The sequence below is a fragment of the Heliangelus exortis genome, chromosome 1 (assembly GCF_036169615.1).
Source record: "Heliangelus exortis chromosome 1, bHelExo1.hap1, whole genome shotgun sequence".
Lineage (NCBI taxonomy): Eukaryota > Metazoa > Chordata > Aves > Apodiformes > Trochilidae > Heliangelus > Heliangelus exortis.
The window spans coordinates 68,272,173-68,292,227 of NC_092422.1; the positions used below are offsets into that span (position 1 = coordinate 68,272,173).

The 20,055-nt window shown below is 39.1% G+C and overlaps 1 protein-coding gene across 8 annotated transcripts; it reads left to right on the forward strand.

Moving 5' to 3' along the window:
* The first annotated feature begins 1,447 nt into the window (after positions 1 to 1,447).
* GYG2 (glycogenin 2) lies at positions 1,448 to 19,573 on the forward strand. 8 transcript variants are annotated; one of them, XM_071747474.1, is made up of 9 exons: positions 1,479 to 1,618; positions 7,741 to 7,882; positions 9,046 to 9,220; positions 9,866 to 10,028; positions 10,567 to 10,693; positions 12,086 to 12,308; positions 13,315 to 13,455; positions 15,069 to 15,179; positions 15,898 to 16,502. In XM_071747474.1, exons 1-9 carry the CDS (start codon positions 1,540 to 1,542, stop codon positions 15,955 to 15,957), a joined length of 1,221 nt encoding a protein of 406 aa, XP_071603575.1. In that variant the 5' UTR covers positions 1,479 to 1,539; the 3' UTR covers positions 15,958 to 16,502. The 8 variants fall into 8 exon arrangements, 6 of the variants coding, with proteins under 6 accessions (XP_071603566.1, XP_071603575.1, XP_071603584.1 ...); XR_011726570.1 differs by lacking the exon at positions 15,898 to 16,502 and adding an exon at positions 17,053 to 17,192 and having other exon boundaries at positions 1,480 to 1,618; positions 15,055 to 15,179; XR_011726571.1 differs by having other exon boundaries at positions 1,480 to 1,618; positions 15,055 to 15,179; positions 15,898 to 16,806.
* The last annotated feature ends 482 nt before the right edge of the window (positions 19,574 to 20,055 follow it).

Genomic DNA, 20,055 nt, shown 5'->3' on the forward strand with positions numbered 1-20,055 from the left:
CAGTGCTAATTTCCCTTTTAATTACTATGACAATGATGATGGCAACAATAATTTCTGTAATATTATTAATAATCATCATTATTTCATATAATTGGGGGTTTCATGGGGAAGTTGTGGCTTATTTAAATTGGTAGGGGAAGGAAAGAAGGAATATAAGCTGCATATTAGACCGTCAGAACTCCAGGTTGTATTATTGGCTTTGGCATCTAAAATCTATTCTATACTGTAAAGAAGTTGCTGACACACAAGTAAAATAGAAAATCTTCTAAATGCAGACTTTTAGTACCAAGAAAATGCTTTTGTTGATTATAAAGTTCCCTAACTGAAATAGATCTGCCATTAAAATTACATGTAGAAGTGATCATACTTATATTGCTTAGTTGACTCATCAATATAGGCAGATGATGTACACATTTCCTGAGATTTTTGTTTCTGCAGGATAAGTAAAACTTGATTTCTTATTTATTTATGTCTTTCCTTCCTTCAACACCATGCAGTGCAATGACTTTCTCTTCTATTGGTGAACCTTGGAGATACTCTCAGTGCATGAGAGAACAGATGCTGCAGCTTGGAATGGCAACACAGGTCACCTGCAAATTGTTGGAAATAAAGGTTTAATTAGTTGAGTGGCGTGTGCAGTTTCTTCAGTGGCACACTCTTAAATTGTTGTCCTCTTTCTAAACAGTTACTGACCTTCACAGAACCGTTTGATGCACAAATGCCTTGGATGAACCTCATCAGCCTAAAACTACCATGCAGAGATACTCTGGCTGCATTACAGTTACTGGTTACCTCACTGCTAAATTATTGGCAAAAACATGCTGTGTGAATATACGTACATTTATATCTGTATTTATGAAAATACATATATATTATGTATAATATAACACAATAACACAAGATCTCTGAAAATATTTATTTATATATCTAAATGATAAGTTTTCAGACTGTGCATATCCACAGGGGCTATGGTAGCTCCAGAGAAGTTTTGGGGCTGACTGTCCAGACAGTCTTTAACTCCTGGAGAATCTCACGTATCATGACTGCTTTAAGCCACTCTTGAGTCACTGCAATCATTTGCTAAGATTTTTTTTTTCCCACATTCTGCGATCTTTACCAGCAAAGACATTGATGTTTTCCTCAAAGGGTTTCAGGATAGAGCCTCCAAGGAGAGCCTCCATGGTTGAGTCACCAGGCCTGGAGGTACTTAAAAGCTTAGTGGTTTAGTGGTGGACTCGTCAGTGCTGAGATAATGCTTGCTCATTATAACCTTAAAGATCTACAACCAAAGTGATTCTATGATTGATTCTATTCCCACAGCTTATCTTCATTCCTCCCGTTTCTGCTCAGCAGTGTGCATAGGGGCAGGCGGTGTTGCAACGCCAGGGGCAGGGGTGGCCGGGGGTGAGGGGCGTCTCTCTCTCTCCTTCCCCGACGCCCCCGAGCAGCCCGCAGGCACTCTGCCAGGAATGGCCTTTGGGAGGGGGAGGCTCTGTGGAGGTCCCATCCAAACCCGCAGCTCTCAGGAGCCAGGCCGGGATGAGAGGGAAGAGGAGGCGGAGGGAATGCGAGGCCGCCCGCCCCCGCCATGGCTGCGGGGCCACACGGGGCAGGGCAGGTGCGGGGCCCGGAGCTGACGGAGGCTGCTGGGGCCGGACCTACGGGCTCTGTTCTGCCTTAGGGGCAGCGCTCTGCGGGGGTGCACGGCGGGGCAGGGGGTGACGAGGGCATCTTTCCTTTCCTTTCCTTCTTTCCTTTCCTTTCCTTTCCTTTCCTTTCCTTTCCTTTCCTTTCCTTTCCTTTCCTTTTTATTTATTCTATACTGTAAAGAAGTTGCTGACACACAAGTAAAATAGAAAATCTTCTAAATGCAGACTTCTAGTACCAAGAAAATTTCCTTTCCTTTCCTCTCCTTTCCTTTCCTTCCCTTTCCTTTCCCCCTTCCCTTCTTCCCTTCCCTTCTCCCTAGAGCAAGGGCCGGGAAGGGGGGGCGGTGCGGGTCATGCCAAGCCTCCCCAGTGGTCTGTGCCTCTCAGGCCGTTTCTCTGCCGCTGCGCGGAAGTCCCTGCGAATATAAATCACCTGCCGCTGTCCGCAGCGGGAAAGCGGATAATCCCTGCCCGCCATTTACCGGGCCCGCTGCGACCAGGTGAGGCGGTGGCAGTGCCAGCGGCAGAGGGTGGGCACCCTGGGCCCGAGCCGTGACCCTGCCCCTTCCCGCCTGTCCCACCCCCCGCAGGATGTCCGGTGAGTACCGCGGCTCCGGCCGCCGGGGCTGCCGTGGCGGTGGGCAGCAGCACCCAGCTCCGCCTGTGCTCAGCCCCCTCCTGGGGGCCGGCATGGCAGCAGAGGGGCTCCGGCCGGGTCTCCTTCGGGGTCAGTTCCCTTTCGGCACCCCGGGGAGAGTGAGCGAGGATGTCCGCTCCTTCTTTATCAGCAGAATGATCGCTAATTCGGATTTAAACCCTCAGGCTGGTGGGATGGAAGAGCTGAACTCGTGTATTCATGCTGCCTGTATCTACAGGTTGGCATCCCCAGGCCTCTGCGGGCTTTCCTGATGGGTCTGCAGGGGCACAGACAGGGATGAGCTCCCGGCAGCCTGAGGCAGATTCAGAGAAACCTTTCTGGTGTCCCTTCTTCCTTAGCAGCGATAGCCCCGTGTTCCAAGTTATCCCTCAAGCCGTGAGGCACTGGCTCAGGACTAACCGCGGGGGGCAGGTGCAGGTGCTGCTCCATGTCTGGGGTGCTGCAGACATCCCTTCTTCAGGCATTTGGCCTGGCGTTGGAATTCGTGTGTGTGTCACCTCAGTGCTGGGGGCAGCTGCAGAAAGGGAGTCTGCAGATGAGAGGATTAGAGGGTCGTGGCGGTGCTGTGTTTTGCTTTGTTTTGGTTTTTTCCCCCCTCCTTTTTGGAAGGAGGTGGAAAGACTGCATCTAACAATGTATCAAGCCCTCAGTACCGTCTTTGGGTTGCTTACGCAACTATTACTCATGTTTTTTTTTTAAACTGATATGTTACTATTTCGGGACCAGCTTTGGATCCTGTGTGTTTTGTGTATTTTCATACTATGATATTGTTGCACGTAATTTTTCTTAATGTTCATTTACTGTCTGTTGAATATGAAAGCAGAATTATAAAAGCAGAACGTAACTGTTCTTAACTGAAAGATACATAGTAAAATCTACACTAAATTACAACTTCTTTTTTGTAACCTTCAAGATAACAGTAATCCTGTCTACTAAAAATATTTATTTTTAAAGAAAGGATAAGAGAGAATGTGGTTGTGGATCAGGCAGAACTTTATTAGACCAAGAGAAATACTGCACGCCATCAAGTGTCAATTTATGTTCTGTTATAAAAAGGTCTGTGTAAATATGTCAGTTGTGCCACCTTTATCAGTAATGTGTTACTCATACTGGACCCAGACTGAAGAAGTGGGAATTAAAACAGTCATTTCTTTACTAAGGCAAGAACTGCCTCTGCTGAAAACTTGCATAATAATTTCTGATAGTGGGCTGACATAGCTTATTGTCTGATACAATTATTTATTTCATCTACTTATAACAAAATACTTTTTGACTGCTTTTAAGGTTCTGATACAGTGTTCCAAGTGGTTCTGATACAGTTGTGCTGGTCAGAGATGTGAGAAAGCCTTCTTTACCTTTGCAGAAGTCTAAGGCATCTTCCCCAAGATGTGCTCCTGTGGTAGGATGCACAGGGACCTATGTGTGGTAAGGGGAGTAACAAAACTATTGTGAGAAAAAGTGATTTAAACTGGGGCTGTGTTATAACATTGAGATTTCAGAAAGATGCTTTGGGCTTAGTGGGCACCGGTTCAGGCTGCAGCCTGCTTATCCTGCAGATTGTGTCTGAAATGGAAGGGGGGAGGTGAGAAAAGAGCAACAGATGGTACCAGTGAGGAATTTAAGAAAGCAAGATACAGCACAGGTTTATGTGAATGGCATAAGATAGCAGAGACCTAACCAGCTTCACAGTTCTAACATTTGAGTTTGCACTCTTCTATCGCAATTTGGAATGGACAACTTGGGAAATTTGAGTTGTTATTCTAGGAGCCACAGCTAGAGTGCTTTTATTCTATCTGTGTCTATCAGAAGAAAATCTGAAATCTGTTAAAAACGCTGTGTCTAGTGGATTATAGAAAAAAAAACAAAAACAAAACCCTCCCAGCCTATTAAAACTTACCTTGAAGCTGTCAGGTGGATGTGGTTCATTTAGTGTTTGTTATTATGAGTCACTCATTTTCAGGAGGTACTTGGTGTTCAGTCTTTTTTTTTTTTTTTTTTTTTTTTTTTTTTTTTTTTTTTCCTATTTTTTAAATTTTTTTTTCCTCTTCTTGAAAATCAAAGTGTGAACCACCCTGTCTGCTTGTTGGTGTGGATTCTAAGTAAAGCCTCTAGCTGCCCCAGAATTAGCTTTCAGCCTGTCCAAGAATTTTGCCTCTGGCAGTGTTTTCCAAGGTACCACTGCTATTAAGCAGGATGAGAAGCTGGTGGTCTTGGTTTAAAAACTGTAACAAGTTTCTGCATAAAATCACCCTGACTGTAGTGATTCACATTACTTTTGCTGTCTTTTTGCTGTTTTGCTATCTGTAGCTGAAGAGCAGGCACTGAAATAACTCACTGAAGTTACTGGCTTGAAAACCCCTGGTTTGTTCTGAGAAATCATTAGGTGTTAAAACTGAGGAGCCATTGCTGATGATAATGATTTCTAAATTTTCATCTGCATATGCTGTGTGGTAATCCAGTCAAGAGAAATGAGCAGATTTAAAAATTCATATAACATGGTTTTAATGTGATTCTAATAACACACTTTACTTTCTCATAATTCTCTGAAAGTCAATAGTATTAGCCATAGGGTTCCACAGCTTGAAAACAATTTGCTTGAAAACTTAACACTATTCACATTGGGTGTTCTCCATGAGAAATCGTATTGTCATTCAGCACAAAGAAGTGAAAGCTATGCATAGAGCTGCACTTGACATGAAGAAAAATAAAAATAATCCAGTTTCAATGAATTTTAAAAATCTACACCCTTGGCCTTCAAGCTTAAAGGATTAAATCTTCTTTTGCAGTTTAAAATCAGTTGGTGAAGCCCTGTGTACATTCAATTTAATTCAGCATTGTCTTTTATTTCAGTTAAATGAGAATTTTCAGGCAAAGGGTTTACTTTCATGAGTTTATATGAAAATCTGATCCTTAAGTTTTAGTTATAAAAATAAAACATTTACTTACAGGGACAGAGTTCCAAAGAACTTTCAACACAAGGGAAGTCAAATTACACGTCTCCCTTGAAAACAGAGATTAGATGAAAGAGCAGGCATTTTGATTTTTAATCCCCATATAGATCCTTAATAGATTAGTGATGCTTCTGTATTATTTTAAAATATCTAGGATGTACTTCTTGCTTTCCACCAGAAATATTTTAATGTTGCAGAGGTTTAGTCTGTTATCTATTTATCTCTGTAATGACTCAGTCTTAAAAAGGCCATAATATGTATCCTACACCTGATTCTCAAAAGAGAGAACTGATTTATTTTCTGTGTAGTGCATTAGCAAGAGTTTCTTAGAAGCTATATTTGTTTAGCAGCTTGCTTCTTTGTGATTCTGGCCACAACTTCAGCCCAAAAGTTACAGGGCATGACGTGTATGTAGGATGTGGTAATTTGCCATACCAACTTGCTGAACTATTGGATGAGTAGCTTGTGTATTTTTAGATTTATTACTTATATGAAGATTCAATTTCTGTAGCTAAAAGAATTTGCAGAAGCAATAAGATTATGTTTTCGGTTTTTTTCATAATTATTTGAATTCCTGCAAATTTCTCAGTTTGCTTTTTTTTTATTAAAATACCTCCCATGTTCCTCTCAGTAGTTGTTTTATTACCTTTATTTGGCTAAAGATGTCTGTTGCCTCACACAGAAGTGCTTTTCTTTGCTGACTGTGTCCTCCAAGAAGAATTTTGCTAAAACAGTCTCCAGGTTTGTTTTTTTTAAAATTTTTTAAATGTATGCTTATATTTAACCTTTTGAAAAATGGCAGTAGGAACAGTTCACTTGCACACCTGTCTTTTAAAAACCACTCCATGTAAGCAGCTCCTTATTAAGTGAATCCTGGAACACCCATAACTTTCTCAAGCTGTTATGATCACGGAAGATTTGAAAGCTCCTTTTTTTAAATCTGCTTCTTCTGGAAACTGTGATTAAAAACGATACTGACTTTTCTTAGCAGAGGGATCTGCAAACTACTTAAAGTTTGGACAGATATTTCAGATTCTTTGGCCAAGCTTAACTCTACTGGGGATATCCTGAGGTGCAGGGATCTGTTGCAGAGTGTGTCAGCAACCATAAGGTGCATGTGCTTGATTTGAATTCAGGGCTGGCTGGAGATGAGTGGGAGGTAGGGCAAAAAGCAGGGAAGAAGAAGTGGGTCTGTGCTTTGCTCTGGATTTGGAGGACCTGAAAAAGGAGAGTACCTATTACCTGAGAGCTTGCACTGGCACCAACCATGGTACTTCATTGCATACCTTGATGTTAGGTTAGAGTTTTGAACTCAGTTTGGCAGCCTCTGGGCTGAAGCAGCCATGAGGTCATTTGTTGGGTTCTCTGCAACTAGTTCTGTGAGATTCTTTCCCAGTGTCTCTCACAGAGCCTGGAAACTGTATGACAGGATGTTTTTGTTGTTATTGTTTCACTGGTTTAATTTATCTAATGTAATTGCTTGTCCCTTCAGATAATGGTGGTTTTAAACACGTAGTTCAGCACAAATATTTATTGAAGTCCTGTAGAGCTCAGTGGAATTTCTCTCATCTGTGCTACCCACTCATCTTCTTTTGCTTATTTTGCAGTCTAGAAATATGAGATCTTTCTTCTGCTCTGAGGATGCTCTTCACCTTGCTGAGTTGTAGCTTCTGGCTCTCCTTAGGAGAACCCTGGTGGCTCTGTCAGAGGGCAGAGCTAAAGAAGCAGCCCTTAGTGCTACTGCCACAGGCCTGCTGTCTCTACAAAATACATTATGTCTGCTTTGTGCAGGCACGTAGCTTGCTTTTTCTGTTATAGTAACTTCTCCCTGTGTGTTCTTAGACAATTGGAAATATTCCTAATTTCCTTGCAGCTACTTGAGGTAGGACTGTTAGCTTCTGGGAGGTGAACCAATCTCAGCAGCAACTTCTCTGCATTTGTTCAGCCAGCACCAGTTACTCCCATACAAAGAGGACAGATTAAAGAGTGCCTGTTAGGTTGATTCAGTGAGGTCATGCAAAGGAAGACATTTTTGGCCAGTACTTAGCGTACTGTTTTTTCCCTTAGCTTTTGGTGCTGTATAAACAGGAATAAATTTCTTATCTGTTATATTTTACTATGTTAGCTAAATGTAAAATCTAAATATTTAGAGAGTGACTTTTTTTATTGACATTATGTTTAGGCAATAAGACTTGGGGAAATATTTGTTCAAGTCCAGTCCAAAAACTTCATACCTGTTATTATGCGAATCAGATGAACAAAAAATAAATTCAGAAATGTACATTCTGCAATGATTTTTCGTGGATTTTCTATTCATTTGTGTCTTCTGGGGGATTTTATGAGAGAAAAGAGCTTATCACAGGAACTGCAGGTTGTTACAAGCTGCAGCCTGCTGGTTAGCTGGAGGAGGGAGCTTGTTGGAACCTGCCAAAAGAGCTTATGTTAAAGCTATAAAGTAACTCTCCTGAATATTTTCTCACAGTAACAGACCAAGCCTTTGTGACCCTTGCTACCAATGATGTGTATTGTCAAGGTGCTCTGGTTCTTGGACAGTCCTTGAGGAACCATACAACATCTAGAAAATTGGCAGTGCTAATTACACCAGAGGTTTCCAGTGGGATGAGGTATGGATTAATGTATTTTGGAGGGTGATAATGTGCAAGAATTAACAACAGCATGAAAGATTTTAATAGACTTCCTGTGCATTTCACAATATGTCTAGAAGTTTTCCCTTGGCTACCTATTTCTGAGAGCAGTCCCAAATACCATCCATGATAAGCCTTGTTATAAGAATTCCCTTGCTGAAGTACAGTCTGTGGCTGGAAGTTATCTCAAGCCCTTAACTGCAAACATAAGTTGAAAGTTTGGGAACTCGGGTTTTATTGTCTTGCTTTTGAGCTGAAATAAAGGCACTATTTTTTTTCCTCAAGTGTTCTTCTTTCAGAAAGAGCAAGATGCATAACTGCCTGCGATATTAGGACTCTCCAAAACCTTGGGGGCTTAGTTTCAGATGACTAATCTTAAAATATTGATGCATGTCTGTGTTGTCCCTTGAAGGGAAAACCAAAATATAATGACTCTGCAGTTGAGATAATCAGCATTGGCTTTTATTTTTCTGTCTTTGTATGACAGCCAGGACATGGTCATTAATAGTGTAATATAAACAAATAAGATGTGTTTAAAATGCTTTTTCTTTCAAGGCACCACAAAAAAATTTACGTGCTTTAGTATCACCTGTGAAATTCCCATCAAAGATGTGCAAAGAAAAAAGATGTCTTCCTAAAAGTCCCATCTGGAAGATTTGTAGTAGTGAACAAGTATGTACTGTCTGTTTTTAAAAGTGCAGTTTTGAAGTTGCATTCAGTTGGGTATAATAGGTGCAAATGACTGCTGACAGTGTATGCCACATCCTCTGTGATGCATAGGGAACACAGTATGGCATTCTTCTTCAGAGAAAATTATGCAGGATGAAAGCTGCTTTAATTTCTGTTAGTGTTCCCATAGAAGATTAAGTAACTAAAATAAGGATTGGTTTCTCCTCCATGCAGCACCTGTCACTTTGAGATGTGCTGGCCCTGTAGTGGAAGACACAATAGTTTATGGCCTCATAGTTGCCACTTCAGTAACTGCTTACAAGGACTTTTAACTTTTGACTTCTCATTCTAACCAATCAATCTCTCCTTTGTTGTTGTCATAAAAGATGTTGTGCTATGTGTCACTGTTTTCATGTCAGAGGTGAACTCGGATGAACCTCTCTAAATTGCCTCTCTGCTGCTTGCTCTGGTAGGTCTGTCCTCCACAGTGTGTTTGATGAAGTAACCGAGGTGGATGTGTTTGACAGTGCTGACTTGGCCCATTTGGCTCTGATGCAGAGGCCAGAACTGGGCATAACCTTCACTAAGCTTCACTGTTGGACTCTTACTCATTATAGCAAATGTGTCTTCATGGATGCAGACACTTTGGTGAGTACTGGGAGCCATGGAAACCTTAGTGTCTGTCTTGAGGAGCTACTCTGAGTAGCTACTCATGCTTCCTCATCAGGCAGCCTGCTGACCTACGAAGTGACCAGATTTGCTCCTGGTCACAAGGCTGCAGGAGCTCCGTCTGGCCTGGTTTGGCAGTGCTCACAGTTTTGCTGGCTGCCTAGAAATAAATGCTGCTTTGAGAGTTGTCTCAGGATTGTTCTCAAAAGAGACCACAAACACATTCTATGCAAATGGACTTCTGACAGATATTTAAAAAATAGTTCTCTGTCATATACTTAAGTTTGGATTATTTCTGGTCAGAAAGACAGGCCAGTTTTAAAATGGAGGTATGCTATACTATTTAAAGAGACTCTCTGGAAGGTCTCTGAGACTCATGAAGTAATTCCACAGAATTTTCGCTCTTATCAGAGAAATTATGGAGAACCACAGTTAATGTTACATTATCGTATTAAAGATACAGGTTTTGACACCAAGCATATTTTGCACAGCTACTGCACTTATGTTTTGCAAGCTATTTACTTGGCCAAACTAGTTGTTTTCTCCATTGGTACTGATTTTACTACTTATGTTCTAGAAAAACACTTGCTCTAAAAATTTTTCTTTTTTCCTACTGTCTCTAAGGTGCTTTGCAATGTTGATGAACTGTTTGATCGAGAAGAGTTTTCAGCAGCTCCTGATTCTGGCTGGCCTGACTGCTTTAATAGTGGTGTTTTTGTGTTCCGACCTTCTTTAAAAACTTACGACCTACTGCTCCAGTTTGCTGCTGAGCATGGCAGCTTTGATGGTAAGGAGCAAAGCATAAGGGGTGAAGTGCAAGATATTAGATTTCTTTTCAGTAATTTGTTTGATCCATGGCTTTCATGTTAGCCAGCAGGGTGGAAGAAGGTAGTTCTCTGGGCTTTATGTAATTGAGTCCTCACAAAACTCAAAGTTGAAGACCTTTGCCTCTTGCACTGTACTTAAGACCCAATGACTTCCCAGAAAAGTGCAGCATTGTGTCTGAGTCTTGTTCAGTAAGTTTTAATTTTGCTGTCTGGTTTAGGAGAGAGAAATACAGCTGATCTTCAGGCTTCTGCTCTGAGGGAGACCCAACCCCTTTCCCACTCCTTTCTTCATATATTACAATAGGACTCCTTTTACACTGAATTTGCATCGGAGTGGATCAGGTATTTTTCACTTGTACCTGCTCATGTGGCCATATTGTCAAGTCCTTGTAGCAGTGCCTTGAACACACCAGTCTCACTCCCATGCTTGGATGTGAAATTTTGACAAAATTTGAGTGTATGCACAATTATGATAATACTGTTTTATATATTCTTTAGGAGGAGATCAAGGCTTGTTGAATAGCTTCTTCACCAACTGGGCAACAGCAGATATTGGCAAACACTTGCCTTTCCTCTATAACTTAAGCAGCAGTGCTGTATACACCTACATTCCTGCTTTCAACCAGTAAGTAGTAACACTTTGGACTGATGGTAAAATTCTGTAACTTGTTAACAAACATTCATTGTTAACAAATATAAGAGAGATTAACAATGCCGTATTCTGTTGATTATAAGTTATGGTAGTTACAAAAGATATTATGTAAAAATTGTGCAGTAGAAGCTTAAATGTGATATCAAACAGAAAGTCTCAGAGTTTCCTACACTGTCGTATGTCACAGAATCACAGAATTGTTAGAGTTGGAAGGGACCTCTAGAGCTCATCTAGTCCATCTCTCCCACTAAAGCAGGATCACCCAGAGCACATTGCACAGGACTCTATCCAGACAGGTTTTGAACATCTCCTGAGAAGGGGACTCCACAGCCTCGCTGGGCAGCCTGTTCCAGTGCCTTGTTGCCCTCATAGTAAAGATTTTTTTCCTTATATTTAATGGAACTTCCTATGTTCCGGCTTGTGCCTGTTACCCCATGTCCTGTCACTGGGAACTACTGAGAAGAGTCTGGCTCCGTCTACCTTGCACTCACCCTTCAGATACTTGTAGACATTGATAAGGTCTCCCCTTAGCCTTTCTCTTTTTCAGGCTAAAGAGTCCCAACACTCTCAGCCTTTTCTCGTAAGAGGGATGCTCCAGTCCCCTAATCATCTTTGTCACCCTCCTCTGGACTCTCTGGTAGTTTCCTGTTTGTCTTGAACTGGGGAATTCATGTTTCAGAGATGCATTGCTCATGTTTGAAAAGATTTACATTACTTTAATATTAGGTTCTGACAGCTTTACTTTGAAAGTTCTTTCCTAGTCAGTTCTATGAGAAACCATTGGAGGCTTTTTTTTTTTTTTTTTTATTTTTTTATTTTATTTTTAACATTTATTAAGTTCTTCCCTGAGACAAAATTTGTAGTAGCAACTACATCACTTCAGACAATGCAGTCAGAGAAACTTTTCTGGCAGCAGACAAGTTGGATTTAGGGTTTCATGAATTCCTGTTCCAGCTATATAACACACTGACTGGAAGGTGAACTTAGGACTAGATATTAATTAGTGATTTTTAATATGGGATTCACAATAAGTGATATGGTTGATTCAGTCTTTGAAGTGGTATTTGTGAGCAGAGTATGCAGGAATACTGGAAATGGTACTACATGAGCCTGTAATTTTTCTTCATGAACTTTTTTAATTGGAATCAGCAGCAAATGGCAACGAGGCTTTTTGTTTGCTGTATGCCAAGCAATATACCTTAAAATAATAAGACAGAAAAAACCCAAACATATAAGGTCATATTGAATGTATTGTTGTTGCAAAATGTCAAAATTACCTCAGCAGTAAGGCTAAGCATGTTTCTTTAGCAGCTTATACAAACTAAAACGAAAAAAAAATATTTAATGTATGTTCAATCTCTACAGTTTTGGTAGAGATGCCAAAGTTGTTCACTTCTTGGGAGAGACAAAGCCCTGGAACTACAAATACAATCTTCAAACGAAGAGAGTTATTCAGGATGGCACCATCTCTGGATCTGTTCATCAGCTGTCATTTCTTGCTCTCTGGTGGAATATATACAGTGCCAGTATATTGCCTTTGATAGAAAAACTTCAGAAGATGGAAGAACCAGAATCTGAGGAATACAAGGTAATCAATAAGAAGTTAGTTGGAATTTGTTGGAATCACAAGACAAATTCTGAAAATTGTGTTTGCAAGCACAAGGAATTAAATGAGAAAACATCATATATGTTGATTGGTGATTGCTTCTACACACATTTAAACTAGCAGTTATGGGAGGATTTTTAGTACTTTTTTCTTTCCAAAGATTTCCCACAGCCTTCTTCTTAACTGATGAAGTTTGTATGGGAATGCATGTTTATAGATTCTTCTTCAATTTAGACACAAAGTATGATAGAAATTATCCAGAGAAGGTGATAACCTTGCTGTGAAACAAACAGACTTTTGACTTTTTAAAGCTATATTGATGTAGACCATCAAACTAGCCATTTTCAAAACTGCCTTATGACTTGTTTTATTAGGGTTGGTTGTAACAAATAATTCAGATTTGCAAATGCCATGTATGTGACATTTAAGATGTATACAGTACTCAGATGTCATCAATCATTTACTGAGCACTTGAGCACTTTACACCTTTTTTTTTTATTCTTTATCCAGACATGACAGTTTAGATCACATATATGCACGTGTAAACATTCTCTCAATTTTTTTTAATATTAGACCATTATCATAATTGAACTCATTGTGTTAGTTGTGTAAGGTCAGCTGGACAATTAACATCAAAGCACCAGAGAGGAACTTGTTTTTTTAACCTCATGACAAACTGGAAAGCAGAGGCATGAATAGGTAGTCTTTTATTTCATACTTAAATGTGCTTTAATTTTCAAGAAATTCTGAAGTAAAGAAATATTTCAGCTATGCATGAAAGTGTAAATATCTGTTAGATTTGCCTTGTGATGATGCATGAGTACAGAAATCTAAATGGAAACATGCTCTGAATCTGGGATCCATAACTTTTTTGAATTTTGTAACTTACTCATTTAATACTGAAGTCCCTGCAACGAACGGTTGTAAGATAGATACTAATTTTCTGCAAAATTGTATTTCAATGGTGAGATCTTCTTATTTTTGTTAGCATACTTTCAACAGAGTTGAAATTACACTGAAAAAGGTCAGTCCTTCTGTGCCCACTTTGCTGCAAGTTCCTGTGCTTCCAGAAGAGACGAATGAAAAAAATCCCACAGCGTGGTCACCTGAGGAGCTCGCTTTTAAAGCTGTAAGTATATTTTATATTACTATACACAGTAAGAAAGTTAAGTGATGTACTAAAATGAGATTTTAAAATTCTGTTTCTGACCTGGGAGATGGTATCTTACTCAGCTTAACTGCAGCTACTGAATTTTCTCACTAGCATCAGAATGAGTCTGAAGAGCATTTATCTTTAATCTTCAGTCAGATATGCACAATGTTTCCAGAGATTGAAAGAGTTTGCAGTGAAATTTACAAAGAAATTTACTGGAAGTTGTTAAGTACTTAATAAAATGTAATATACAGCCCATTCTAACACTGAACTACTATCTCAGTAAAGAAATTTTTCCTCAGATCTAGTTTAAACCTCCCCTGATGCAACTTCAGGCCATTTCCTCCAGTCCTATCATTATTTACATGAGAGAGGAGGCCAATACTCACCTCCCTACAACCTCTTTTTGGGTAGCTGTAGAGAGCAATAAGATCTCCTCTCAGCCTTCTCTTCTCCAAACTGAACATTACCGTCATTAGATGTTGTATGATAACTGCTACAGCATGGTACAACTGGGGGAAAATAATATTCTAGTGTCATCTGCTATTGTAATTTGTGGACTACTCTAGTAAGATGAAGACATTTGTCGTTAAGTTCAGTGTTCCATCCCTTTAGACTATAGTTACTCCATCAGGTAAAACCGTGGTCTTAATTTCCTTTCTATTCTGAGTGTGAAGGGGCTGAAAGAAAATTGCAAATCTTCCATCTCTATGCCTTAAGAATAATTTATTTGCAAGCGATGCATTATCTTGTATGTCTCATGCATCTGACTCCATTGGAAATGCGACAACCAAACAGAGACACGCTTTCAAGATGCTTGTTTGGGGTAAAAAGAATCATTAGGTCCACTTAAAAAGATGTAATTCAGATTAAATTTTATTTTTTTAATTACTAGGATTGATTTATCAGAAGGTCATATTAATTAGATATCAATAGCCTGATCCTCTTACCTAGAAGCACCATCATTGCACTTTTTGTTGCTTAGCTTCAGTAGTCTGGTGGGATAGTTTTCATTTTGGTGGAAGAGAGTGCAGAGTGGGGTCTCTCTACTAATTTACATTTTGATTTCTGGCAAAGACAAATATTTGGAAAGTAATTTTTAGGATATCTATTTTACCTCTGTTTTGAAATTCATTGTTGTGTATTTATTCTATACATTGTAAGAAGTTGTGGACCAAGCTATTATCCTAAAATGTGATTTTTCTTCTTGTTGAAATTTGGTCTTATGAACAGTAGGAATCTACTGTAAGGTAACTTTCCAGGTTGTTTCTGTAGTCACTGAAGAATGACAGCCACTCTTGAATCTCTATAGGATCATGAGGTGAGATGTCCTCTGTAGGTACTTTATCCATAATTGTTTATAGTAGGGGCTTAGATTCAGTGCCATTTTGATAGTTAAAGCAGGGGGAGATGAATTTAGATGAATTTTGATGAATTTTGTCCTTGGTGATAGCGTGTGTTGTTCCTTTTCCTCCCATCCACTGCTTCTCCCTACCCCAAGACTGAAATAGGTTTTTACTCTATAAATCCTCTTTATAAGGAAACTGAAAAAATATGCTGCTAATAAAACCTCAGTGGTTGTATTTTAGCAACCTGTATGTGAAGTTGAACTAAGTGGTTCTACTGCCCATCTCTCTGAGCCTGACAGACCTTCAGAACAACTTGTATTTCATCCTGCGTTTCAGGAAACCTCAGAACTGGTACCTGTAGCTTTCTACATTGTGCATCTGTTGATCAGTGCATGCATGTCTCTGCTGCCAACATAATTTTGGGAAATTTCAACTAATTGTGATGCAATGTGCAATACATTCTTTAAGCTTTTAACTATGTAATTCCTTAACTGCTTCCATTAGTGGGGTATGATCCATTTCTAGTTTGTAAGTTTTTAAATGTAGATTTTCCTGTGCTAGCCTCTAAGTAATAAATGCATGGTATTAATTTTAGCTCTCCAATACTAATACAAGCAAAGCTTTTTTAAAAAAAGATATATTTTTTTGTTCTGTTCTTTTGGTTGTTTTAGTTTTTTGTGGTTTTTTTGGTTTTGTTGTTTTTCTACCTGCTGAAGTGTTGTTTCCAAGCAAGTGGAAAATGAATGTATAATGAGTCAGGCATGGAGCCTAAGCTACTGGGCTTTTTTTTGTAATCCTGCACTGCATTTATCTGTGGGCAGTGTGACAGCAGTGTTAGACTTGGAGCTGATGGGGGAGACAGGGTTTCAGGGAATTGTATATCTTAAGGTACACTGCATTTCCTACATTTTCCTAGTGAGGCTTCTTTATGATCATGAACGGTGAAATTCTGTAAGAGTGAGAAAGAAAATGTAGGTGAAGCTGTAGCTCCTGTGAAGCCAGGGTTGATTAGGCCCTAGCTAAAATTTTTACTTTCTAAAAAACATGATGATTCTTATCTTGTTATTAGTGGTACCCAAAGCTGTTGATAAGACTTGCCAATTGGAAAGGAATTGTATTGCTGTATTAATGCAGTTATGTATATACAAAGCTTGAAAGTTAAATACCAATTATTTCTGCCTATTTGCATATATAGAGAGCAAGCATGCTCTACAGAGTATTTATTAATGCTTAGTCATGTACAGAGTGGGACCCGGGGGGTGAGGGTAAATAGGGAAGGATGCAGTTGCCCAAGCATATGATGCCATGTTGGCTGTTTGAAACACCTTACCTGGGCTGCACGTGCAGGCCTTGCACAAGTCCTGTCCCTTATCTGCCCCAAATTGGCAGAAGTAGTGGGTATTACAGGGAAATTAAAAAGTTGGATCTACTGATTGTCCCACGAAGTTCTATTCTGAAACATTTTTATAGTGAATTTGTGAGTGCTTCACTGGAAGGCAATTCTGGTTCATTTTAACTGTGTTTATAACATGACTTTGCCTTGGAATCTCATATAGTACTGAGAGCAGGTTTTCAGTAGCTGCCTAAATTAGTTCTTGTTACATTTCATATCTATTAGTGGTTATAATCTTAGGCTTGCTCCTGTTCACGTTAATAATGTGTCTTCCATTTGTGCACATATGATTACTTGAACCTGGACTGACAATTTTGGACCATCATTCCAAATGAACGAGTTATTGGTATGATTAGTAGTATTAAGGTTTTGAAATAATTTCTGTTGGTAATGTTACTCCTATCTGCTAAATAATACTGGATCGCACTGGAGATCAAATTAAACAAATGAGCAAAAACTCCAGGAACTTAGATTCAGGTGGAAGCCTGTGTAACAGAAAATTATCACAAAGACATAGTGACATTTTATTGTAGGAGATACTCTGCTCTAAATAGGCCATAGTTGTAATATTCTTATCATATTGTTGCTAAGGCAAGTGAAATAAATGTTTACCATGTTCAGAGATGCTATGGCAAGTCATAAAAGCATGGAAAAATAAGATCCCCATTATCAAAACAAGAATGAATGTTTGAATACTGTTTGGGTTTTTTTTATTTCTTTTTATTGTTTTAACCGGGAGTGTACAAAGCAGAAGTTTGACATTTAACTTCACAGCACTAAAATGAAAAAAACCAAATACCTGTTTTCCCACTGTTGTGCTTCTTCCCACAGGATGAGGTTGCACGTTCTGTTTCAGAGCTGTCTATTTGCTTCAAACCAGAAGAACCAAATCCAGAAGATGAACGGAGAAAATGGGAGGAAGGTCGTATGGACTACATGGGGAAAGATGCTTTTGAGCATATAAAAAAGAAATTAGATGCATTCTTACATTAAGATAGAGTCTACTGTAAGGGCTATCATGATCTATGTTTCTTCTATAAATGAAGTCCTTGAATACTGGGCTATCTACCTAGTTTGAAACCAAAGTTAAAGACATAGATACGGATCCTCACAGATTTTGGGGAAGACTAACAGATATAGACTCTTGTTTTACAATATTTAAATGTGCCTCATCTTTATTATTATGTGTGTGTCTCATCTTCATTGTTGTGTGTCTCATCTTCATTGCTATGTCTTACCTTCATTGTTCTCCCACAGTGCCTTCTGAAGTACAATGAATGAAACCCTGTGAATGAAACTCATATTTATCACTCTTTCCTGCTTCTCCCTTTAGCATTCTGCAGAAACAGTCATGAATGTGAAAGATATTGGAAGTTGAGATTATTTCAAAAGTACTTTTAAAAGATGCTATAAAACTATTTGAATGAAAACCTTGTTCTTGAAACCATAGTAAGTCTTTCAAGGGTGACCCTAATGTGGACTTCAATATGAGAAAAAGTGAGGAGATGAAATCCTGGCCTCATCGGACTCTGTGGCAAAAAAAAGATGAAAATTTAAGTATACTTAGGATTAGAGGAAATTCAGACTTTGAGATCACTAGTAGATGTTCTCCCTGTTTACAGGAAGCTGCTCAGCCTCATCACCAATGTGATTAAGAGTGGTGTAAAACTCTCCAGACTAATGATACATGTTAAGTTTTTATATTGTTGCTATAGGATACTATTGTTTTTTAAAAATATTGTCATCTGTGCTCGCCTATTCAGAGTTGTGTAGTCAGAGGAAGGCATGCTGACACTAAGGCACCTTCTGCACTAAAAGCACTAAAAGCACCTTCTGGTGCTTTTTATCAGTTTGTTTACAGTACTTCAAGCTACAGCTGACCAAGGCTTCTTCCCCTTTAGCACTGTGGCTCTGTATTGCAGGCAGTTTGAGTGCAACTGAAAACACAATTGGAACTTGTTTTAGTAAACAGGCCCTTTGAAGATCTTCTAAACAATAGCTGTGTGTGGGAACCAATAAATCTCTGAATGTAGTTCCAGAAGAATCTACTGATGAGGCTCCATAATGTTAAGCATACTTATGGGAGATTGGCTTATTGAATTTGGGTATTTAAATCTGACTGATCTCAGCAAGCATGTTGTAACAAACAAGGAAAAAGAAACACTTTGAAAGAAAGAAGCTTGACAGGCTTGCTCATACAATAACATATTGGACACAGCTATTCATAACACAGCTCAACAGTAGAATAAATTTCTGCAGTGCTGATGCAGGACTTGGAGCATGTTTCAGTCTTAATATGCACTAATTTTGGTACAGATATACCTAATGAAATTACTGGGTAGTTCTGTTTAAAAAGGAATGATGTAAAGATCAGAGAGATTGCCATAGATGCTAATAGAGAAAAAACAGTAGAAGAGAAGGAATTTTTGCTTCTTTTTTCTCTATTAAAAAGGCTTGTGGGAGTGTGCAGCATGGAATAGCTTGCACAAATTAGGAAAGGAACAAAAAAGCCAAACTGCCCATTAAAAGTAGAAAATTTGAGTATTTTAGAATTAATGTCTAATACTCACAATAGTAGATTTGTATGGTTAGTATGGTTGATTAGTATGGTAGTTCTGATTTTACACAGATCTTTATTTTTCACTTATTCTAAGCACTTTTAAAGTGGGAATGGCTCTGGTGGATCTGCTGAATTCAAGCTTCTATTTCAATTCAGGGTCTCTAAAGTTCAAGACAGATGTCCAGAAGATGTTTCTTTTCTCAAGTCTCAATTTCTTCTATTGATCAGAAAGGGAATGTCAATAGCCTGACTCTCCTGGGTAGGTACCCTTGTGTTCTAACACAGGGAAGTGCATTCTGCCACGCTGTGTGTGGCCCAGCCCAGCGCTGTGTGGAGACTGCAGCAGCTGCAGTGCCCTCCTTACTCCTGTGGCATTTGATCTGCTGGTTATACCCCTGTTCAGTGAACCTGTGCACTTCTGAGAAAGTTCTCCGTTTTTATAAGCATTATTGCTAATATAATTGAAACTGTTATTGAAGACTGTATAAAACTAGTCAACAATGTAAACTCATGTTTCATGCAGCTGTAATTTTTTTACAGTAACTACTAGGTCTTAGTGGGCACATTATTTAGATTATGGGAGAAAAATGACTGATGTGATATCAGTAACCCAAAGGTTAACTTCATATGAATGAAGTAGAAGGAGCTGTCATAGAATACATGTGAAAGTAATATGTAAAATGGTATAGTGTGTGTATTATGCAATGTTTTGCAAAGAATCGTAGTATATAACTGTCATGGAAATAAAATGGAAATGGAAAGGACAAATAAAGTCATGTGCTTTCAAGGTGATGCAGAGTTACAGGGTTGTTTATGCTGTGACAGAGAGTCATCATTTATGACTAACTAGTAGCTTTAGTATGTTTTTTAATTTTATTAAATTGCTTTTGTGACATTAGCACTGCTTGCTGAGCACAATTGCAAGGTATGAGTTATAATTATTTCTATAAACATACATAATTAAAAGGGTTTGGATCTCTTGAATTAGCACAACAGTAGGTGGTTTATTGCATTTCATGGAAAAGTCCAGCTGTGGTTAAAAACTCCAATTGAGTTTTTGTGTTTTCACACAAAAAAAATGTGTAACTAGTTAAAAGCATTGAAGTGTTGCAGTGAATTCTAGCATAGTACTGTTGTCACCAGAGTTTAAGAAGGGAGAATCTTGTGGGTGAATCTAGAATTTGCAAGTGCTGTGCTTTGGGTAGCATTCTTTGCTCCTATGGACATCATTCTGAAATCTGGGGCCCACAAGCACCTCTGGGCTGTGTTATGGG

Excerpts from the sequence above, each read along its gene's own strand:
- GYG2 (XM_071747439.1), top strand. The coding sequence starts at position 1,540 with ATGAGAGGGAAGAGGAGGCGGAGGGAATGCGAGGCCGCCCGCCCCCGC. Across the intron at positions 7,883-9,045 it reads GAGGTTTCCAGTGGGATGAG|GTCTGTCCTCCACAGTGTGT; the intron begins GTATGGATTAAT and ends TTGCTCTGGTAG. Across the intron at positions 9,221-9,865 it reads TCATGGATGCAGACACTTTG|GTGCTTTGCAATGTTGATGA; the intron begins GTGAGTACTGGG and ends ACTGTCTCTAAG.